Source organism: Ascidia mentula, chromosome 8 (assembly GCF_947561715.1).
Source record: "Ascidia mentula chromosome 8, kaAscMent1.1, whole genome shotgun sequence".
Taxonomy (NCBI): Eukaryota; Metazoa; Chordata; class Ascidiacea; order Phlebobranchia; family Ascidiidae; genus Ascidia; species Ascidia mentula.
This window is the reverse complement of record NC_138573.1, coordinates 2,404,898-2,413,609: the sequence shown is the minus strand read 5'-3', so window position 1 is coordinate 2,413,609 and position 8,712 is coordinate 2,404,898. Positions and strand designations below refer to the sequence as shown.

The window sequence follows — 8,712 nt, the reverse complement described above, 5'->3', positions numbered from 1 at the left end:
AACGAGCAATAATTGCGCAATTGTGACGTGACTACATGACGCAATGCATGCGCGCGTACGTGACGCCAGAAGCAGTCGGTGTTATTGAGTTGACAATGGAAAGTCTTTTTATCAGTTCCATTGAGTGTTACATTACGAAAAAAAATAATTAAACGGGCCTTAGAAATTTACTATGCGCTAATAAAGACGGTGGTCATTCTGCAAAAGTGTTGATATGCTTGTAGGGTTTACTTTTAGTAATCTAACGCATACGATTAGGTAATATGAAAACGTTTATAATTTTTATCAGTCCGCACAGCATAAAAATGTTTAAATTTGATTCCAACATTAGCAACACCTTTTGCAGCCGTTTACTTGCGCTTAATTGCAGCCGAATGAAACAAAGCACGTCTTGTGCCAACTTTCGGTGCAAATTCACATTTGTTTGCTTTATCGTGAGTTATTGCCCAGCCCAGGTGGATGCAGTCGCCTTGTTGTTACCATGGAGCGGAACTGCAGGCGTTTATCAGCAACGGAATGAACTATTTGCTCAATCAGGCAGTTAGTTTCATCCTGCCCCATAATAAACAACATAACACCTCTTTCCTTTTTCCCTCGTGCTTGTTTTCCTTGTATGAAGGGGGTGGGGCCTGTTGGCGTATAAATACAGGCTCCGCGTTGGTATATCTGTGTATTTGATACATGTTAGCGCGGGTAACAGAGTAAAATGAAATATAAAAAGTGGGAGTTTTATCGCAGAACGTCAAAATAACAGAATCCAGGATGTGGCGACGGGTTTTTTCAGCGCTTCTCCTGAACGAATAAAATCTGCTGAAAACCATTGCAACGTCACAATGTGTTTTGTTGCACACGTCAATGTGCCATTGTTGACGTTTGAATCGCAGCGGAATGGGCAATTGTTGAAGACAGTGGAAACCTTTCTACTCGCTTATGAGTGTGTAATTGCGTTTGAGGGGTTCAAAAGCCCATTGAACCAGTTCAGAGTGTTCGATAACAAGCATGGGGCTATTGGGGGTAAAGAATGGACTGCGTCGAGGGTTGTTTTTGTCGAATATTCAGCTGCCGTTTGTTTGGCAACAAAGTAAAGACAATGGTTGCGAATGTTTTAATATCTTTCTCGCATTGTTGGACGGACGTTGTTTTGTGCCGCGGGGTGCGGCCCCTGTCTTTGTAAAACGACCCGGCGGGCGAAACGCGATGCCGGAAAGGTGAAAGGAGAGATGGAGGTGAATGGGTAACAGATTCCCACGTAAAAGCAAGCTATCCGGTGTCATAGCGCGGGGACATTAGTGTGGTCAGAACACAACATGTTCCAAATCTGTTTTTGCGCATCGGGGTTAACACCGCATAGTTTTGGATGCTTGGGTCAGTCGTGATGACGCAAGCGCAAGGTTTACGAGCTCGCAAAGATGAAGAGAGATTTTCCATGTTTAAATGCTGAGGACTTCGTTTGATCCGCGTAGATTTATTTGCGAGTACCAGAGAAGTTAGTTTCGTCGAACCACTGCCGGTTTCACGGTACTTTTCTTCTCTCTTGTGCTTTTCAGGATAAAGTGGAGTGGGAGTAGGCGATACTCGTTAGTTCTTTTGTCGCTCGTCGTGTCGCGCTACTTTTATCTAGTACAGTTGAATGCGGCCTGCTGCGAAGTTTAAATGCTGTATTTTTAAAGCCGTTTTTGTTTTTATCGTTATGGCGCGGTTAGATTGATCGTTTAATGTACTTTCATCTGATTTCAACAACATGAGTGACATCGACTTGCAAGTCATACAGGAGCCAACGCATAGCAACTTCGGACAACGCGATGACAGTAAGTGGAAATCAATTACATCTTGCGTATGCATTTTGTGATAATGCTGCAAGCACTTTCTCAATATGTCAGATAAGACAATACAGGAATATAAAGTGAACAGTTGTCAAAATTGTAACCTCCGTTCTCGTAATATAAAATCTGTCTTGCAATTGGAATGGAAATAATATTAAAGGCCTTAAACACAATACGTGCGTAAACCAACCGAAACATCAAGAAGAGACGATTTTGCATTTCCCTTAAGCAAACAATACCAACTGCAAACAAAACATCACTTATGCGGTTTACTTTGGCAACAAAAACGCACCAAGTAGTGGCGATGAGTTTTCATAGGCTTGTAAGTTCATTCTCCTAATCATTCAGTTGGTAGCAAACTCTTTGTTTTAAGGTTTCCCAGCTCCACCTTCCGAGGAAAGCTGTGGGATAGCGACGCCGCCGAAAAAGGAGAAAAGCAAGACGGTATCGTTCGACCAATCGGTGGCCATTTCACTGACGGAATCGTCACTTCCCATCAAGCAAGTATCGAATCACCATTACTTGTTCAGGAGAGGATCGACTGAAGTTCACATTGCGTAAGTTTCGAAAATCATATCCGTTTTCACATTGAGAAAGATCGAAAATCATATCCGTTTGCGTTATAAGCCATATGTTTGCATTGATGTAAATCAAAATGACGCCCCGTTTCTGTCAACACCGCGTTAGTAATATGTGAGGGGGTTATGCAATCGTCGGCCCCAAGAAGCCTTTCGATTGCTGATTTGCTTTTATCATTCTTTCTCAATGACGTTCCTTAAAAAGTCAATCCATTCTGTTTGACACCATATCTGCCTGATTGTTGACGTAACAACCAACAGCACTGTTACGCACAGACACGTAGACCCTGCCTTAGAAGCGTGCTGCATTCCGGTATTTACTTTTCCGAATTGTTGATGAAAGCACGGTTATAATTGTTCCGTTCGCAACCCTTAATTTCAAGCCGTTGCACTCATCCACTTTTCTCCACAGCACGTACGACGCGTCATCGGCCAGTGACGTCATTGGCATCGATGGCCACGGCAAGACATACAACGATGCATTCAAGTACTTTTCTTGCCTGGAAGCCATACTTGTCATCATGATCACGATCGTCGTTAAACTTTCGGCGGTCATCTCGGATGAGGTTAGTGCAAAAACGTCCTTGCTTGAAAACAAATGTTCCTGGGACAAAGATACCTCTCATACGTTTAGGGGTTTGATGCTGATTGTTGTGCACAATACCGTAGTATTTTTAGGCTATGGTCATCACCTTGTACTTGCATTGGTCGCAGGTCTCGTGGCAAAATGCGTAACATTTATCAAATAAATTTTATAAATAAACCCTATATCCGACTTGTTACTATCCAATTAAGGCGTGCCTATGCTTAACTGATGGATTAAAATCGTTTTTTTTGGTGATTTTTTAAATAATTTTTTGTTTTGCTTGTAGGTATCGACAAAAAACGAACAGGAATACATGTTGACCATGTACGTCATATGTTTCGTTTGGACACTTTACTACAACGTGCGAGGTTTCTTCACCAGGAAACGATGTTTACTATTTTCCAAAAGCCATGAAACGAGCAACCGTTGGTTGAAAGGTAAACGACATTAATTTCTTGCCTATACTGAGGCGTATGTGTAGTCATTGCTAACCTCGCATCGTCTCAAAAAAATAACAAATATTTCGGCAGACCGCTTGAGGAGCATTGATCCAAGTCGTGTTAATAATACTAAACGAACACGTTATTACAAGCAAGCAGCAGAAGTGCCCGGTCTTATTTATTTTGGCACGTGAAAAAAATGCCAAACAAGCAATTTCTTTCAGACAGTTTACCGAAAATCAATCTGCAGCACTTTTAAAGGATGTAGGCAGTATTCATTAACTCACCCAAGGTGCATAGGTCCCTGTACGATGGCCGCCATTTTGTATTCACATGAGATTATTTCGTCTACAGGGGTCGTTGTATTGTTCGGGCTGGCGATAATACTCAAAGACATCATCGAGTTCATCGCGGTCCTCATGGCAGACGCACTTCACTGTCAGTCGAACCAGCTTTCAATTGCCTCCTCCGTCTTCCACGCGGCCTTTATTCTCTCCCAAGTGAATTATCTCTTCAAATTTTCCAAAGTTTACATAAGGGACAATCCAGCGAGCGCCAGGTAAAGACTGCAAGGAACTCGAGTTGACAAAACTCCACAATTTAAAGCCACATTTATAATAAACCAATGGCAACGTGTCGCTCTTCATAAATCCAGGGCCTTGTAACGACTGATTGGACAGCGAGTGGATAAAAATCAAGATTTTCGTTTAAAGTCGGATTTAAAATAAACAAAGCTCTTGATAATTAAGAGAAAAAATGCGCCGGCGCCAGACATTTTTTGAGATCACGTGATATTGTAGGGCAGGAGGTCGAGGTAGACATCCATAAATTTCAAAAGGCAAACAATGAAATTCAGAATCGCCGCACCGACTGCACTCCTCTTTCGTGGGGCATTCCGTATCCCCAACGTATATAACGGCAATACCTCTTGTCCCTAGCCGCAAAAGTGTTTAAAGGGCCTGAATGTCATCTGGGACAATGACTCATGCTTTTGTATTCGCTTTTGTTCAAGTTGAAATGGAAAACCTGTAGGTCAAAACCCATACTTGCTGTAGATTCGTTTGTCAAACAGCCATAACAGTAACGCACATTCCTTGAATCCATTGGCAGGGAAAATATCTGTAAGTGTTAAAACGTTGCAAATACGCAATTAGTTAAACGTATGACAAAATATCCCTTTTTTTCAGACTCGGCTTGATGTTGATTATTGCGGCCAATCTGTCATCGTGGATCGGAGCTGTTATTGACGAAGCCTTGCACGAGTTGAATATTTCCGATCACTCGGATTCCCCCGACACACACGGTAACAATTTTAAATTGTCATGGCAACTGCTTAGTTAGTTAGGCTCAGTTAAGAGAATATGTTGATCTACACGTTCTTTCTGTACTTTCTGTACAAAAATAAAATAAAATTAAAATCAAACCACGTGACAAAACTGATATGTTTCATTACTTTAGGAAAATATCTTTCCTCTGTCAAAATATATGTTTCCAAATATTAATAAAAATCCCAACGTCAAGGTTTTTATTTTATATATATATATTTCAGACTCGAACACAACTCTCGATTCAACGAACTCCACCAAAGCGGGCTCAGGTTCTGACGACTACGACCCTTGTAAGTAAAAATGAGTGACAAGTTACCAAGATGAGCGCTTGCGGCACACAGAAATATGATGAAATTACTCTTAAATCATTTACGCTATTTATATACGAATTATAGTAAAATTTTAAGATGCGCACGCCAAAGTAACTTAGTCTGAAAAACTATTTGTAATTCCCGCATCCTGTGGCGTTTACAATTTACTTCTGTCCGACTTTGTGTCTTTTTAGCGAGGACTTGCGTCCTAACATGTTAGATATATACCGCATTTCTTACGTCACCAGCGATGGGAAAATTGTAATTAAATTTTATGTTTACAACAAAACAGACGGAGAATGCAAATGCAACACAAGTTTCTGTTCGGCGGTCCAAGTCGCCGAGAAGTTCCTCTTTCCGTTCCTCATCGAGTTCAGTCTCGTGGCATCCTCACTGCTCGTCATGACGTGGAGTAACATCGGGAAACAACCTCCTCCATGCGAGGGCGTCATCAAGCCCAGTCACAAGTTCTACAAGTCGTACGGAGGTTCGCAAAACTCGTTGGATCTAAATGTCACTGATGGTTGTTTTTTGACAACTTTATCAAACTGAATGTAAAATAAATAAACTTTTATATCCAAGTTGAATATTCTAAACCAGGGTTTAATGTATAAACTCTAAATAAATTATAAATATGACTCCATTGCCAGAAAACATTATCAATTTAACACACGGACCGCGATGGTATATGCGAATACAAGTAGACAAAAAGTGTTTACCAGACAGTTTAATAAAATAATTTATTCACGATAGTCAACGTATCAAGTAATCCGTCCACAAATGTGGAAACGCAAAACCTCACACAGGTATTTCGCTCAGGTATTGCCCTTGGAATGATATCAGTGTTCGCGACTATCGTTGTGTGCGTCACCCTCGGGACAAACACGAACAACGAACCTGACAGCACTTACTACACCGACTCATTCGCCATCATCGTCTACCATTCTTACTTGGTGAGATTTTTCTACCAACGTCAAATCCCCCTTGTTTTGCTTTGAAAAGTAAACAAATTTGTTTGGCCTTAGAAGAACGGATTTTTTATTTTATTGGTAGATTATATACGGGTAATAAAAATTTATTAGTCGACTTCTGTGTAGGAGCTATACGTGTTGTTCTAATCTTCAGTTCTCAGGCCTTCAATAGTTACTACAGACAGTGGGAGTTTTCTCAAAAATACGTCGTTCCACCTGTACATTTCCGTTGCCAAACAATCTATACGTTTACTATTTTTCTCGAAACGTCACACAGCTTTTTTCTGTTCAAGGTCACCTTGGAGTTGTGCATGTTGATTGCTTGCGCTTTCGGATTCTACCTCTTCAGACGCATCAAGCGTCCCACGGAGTCCGCAGCAATGTTGGATAACATCCTACTCATCATTTGCGTTCTCGGACCTCTCATACTCAACTTGTTCTCGTTAGTCGCTGTAACGATCGGTCCTGACGTACGGATAGTTGGTTGGGAAATAACCGTCATATGGCCTTTCTGCGACGCCCTTCTCAGTCTCGTACAGGTTGGTTGGTTGTTTGGTTATCTTATGGTCCTCAGCTTTGTACAGGTTGGTTGTCATAAGGCTGTACAGTGTTGGCAAGTTTTTGTTGTTTCAAAAATGAACGTCTGCTGTGCGTTTGATTGAACTCTGATGTACGGCTGTTAATTATACCACAATATTTTATAAATTTTCCATATTTGAGAGAAAGTGTGTCGATCGCGTAAAACCAAATCGTGAACCTTTTTCTTAGCTCACCTTTATCCTCTACGGGTTACAAAGACAACCAATGACGTCATCCGATGCACAGTTGACGGCATCCGACCTCATGGGAAGGTATGTGACGTACCAATACGCTTTCGATCCTAGAATTGCATGATCTTCCTGGTGATGGAAAATAAATATATATTATGTTTTCTATGTTTAGACCTATTCACGTTCCAGATTTAAGGATGTTTTTAGGCGAGCGTTTATTTCGCGGACAATACGCAGATTATCGGAACGCTTTTCGTGTATCAGAACATTAGCCAATTGTTTTTGCTCGAATTATCGGCAAATTTTTGCAAAAGTGCGCGGAGGATATATCCTGCTGTGTCAATGCCAGCAACCTACACGCATTTAATTTCGATTCCAGAATCGAATCCCAGCTGAACAACTACCAACCGGATATGGATGAGTCGAAAGAAAGCAACAAAGCGTACTTGGTGACGCGTCGCGGTTCCATAACTGCAGCGCTCGCTGCTCTCGCGAACGGACAAACCCTCACTTCTGAGTACCTCCCCACTATAGAAGAACATCCCGATTGTGACGGCATAGACAACTGCGCCGTCGAACTCGACGACGAAGACACGAAATCCCGTTGTTCGTCGGAGAGCTCGGGTATTGCGTCGGATGACCGCAACGTCGGAAACACGACCCTCGGAGACGACGACAGTGGATCCACGGTTTCGCATTTCGATCTTGCGGTGCAGAAGCTTAAGACCAAGGAGTCTGTGTTGAAAATAGTGACCGAAACCCGAGTTTCGAGACCGGACAAGCTCAGACTTTGGCTACGTGACGTCATCATGTTTCTCCTTATTTCCAATGCGTGTTTGTGGGTTTTTCTGTCGCTAGATGGCACTGCGTTCAACGTGCACTTCTACCAGTCGGTTTTCTTCGGGGCCAGTGCGTGGACGACGATTGTTATGATCTGTCGTCCGCTCAACATTTTCTACCGCATGCACTCCTCCGGTTGTCTGTTCGAGATGTGGTCCTTCGCGTAATTTCCCCGCGTGTGTTCGAATTTCTTGTAAAATAACTTCATTCCGCGCGGATTTTTAAGCTCCGTACTTTGAACATTGCACAACTGTGGAATAAGCACTAACTTCGGCAAGGTGGACTGTTGTTGGCGAAAAGCGCCGGTTTGCCATTTGATTGTGAACTGAAAGCGAGGGCAATGTATATTTTTGCGAAACTGGGAAACAATCATTGCGCAAATCCTGCCAGATTGGAATGTGAACGCAATATTTGAGTGAAGTGCCAAGTTTGTGTAACGTGGATTGTGCGCAGAAATGCATTGCACAGTGTGAATATTGTTTTTACCTACTGTAAAATATTCAATAAACATCACGAAAAAACGGGTGTGCGAGAATTGTGCTGCAGGCAAACTTTAAAATTTCCTTTTCCGAAATGTTGGGAAATGAGATGACAGGAAGAGTTCAACACGTTGCCAAAGTAATTTAAATAAAAATAAATGTCATTTTCGGAAGAAAACGATTTAACCCTATATCTACAATTTTGTTACGTTTGGAATACATACAACAAACACATCCTTAATGAACGTTTTTTGAATGTACCGGTAGTCAAGAATATCTCTTTCGTTACGTTTTGGAAATTTGGATTTTCTTGGAAACACTGTTATGGTAAACTCCGGTTGGTTGTTAGAACGGCGGTAGTTTTCAAAACGTGTTTTGGTAAATGGTGGTTTGTTGTAGTAGGTTTGCGTTTTTTTACTCAAAAGGCTTTACTAGTAAGTTATTAAGTTGAAAAAGAAATCATGCATGTGGGCTCAGATTGAAGTAAAACCAACAATTTTTGGACGGAAAAACCAACGATTTGGCTTTTTTATGACGCAGTCCATTAGGTGATATTTTGTGATGGATATGATAATTAAAAATTAAT

General features: G+C 41.5%; 1 protein-coding gene across 2 annotated transcripts; it reads left to right on the top strand.

Moving 5' to 3' along the window:
• Positions 1-1,658: 1,658 nt before the first annotated feature.
• Positions 1,659-8,157, top strand: LOC145912555 (proton channel OTOP2-like). 2 transcript variants are annotated; one of them, XM_083000060.1, is made up of 12 exons: positions 1,659-1,808; positions 2,197-2,380; positions 2,814-2,967; positions 3,274-3,424; positions 3,782-3,986; positions 4,615-4,730; positions 4,977-5,045; positions 5,359-5,553; positions 5,886-6,019; positions 6,331-6,576; positions 6,806-6,888; positions 7,187-8,157. In XM_083000060.1, exons 1-12 carry the CDS (start codon positions 1,742-1,744, stop codon positions 7,812-7,814), a joined length of 2,232 nt encoding a protein of 743 aa, XP_082856186.1. In that variant the 5' UTR covers positions 1,659-1,741; the 3' UTR covers positions 7,815-8,157. The 2 variants fall into 2 exon arrangements, with proteins under 2 accessions (XP_082856186.1, XP_082856188.1); XM_083000062.1 differs by having other exon boundaries at positions 4,615-4,745.
• The last annotated feature ends 555 nt before the right edge of the window (positions 8,158-8,712 follow it).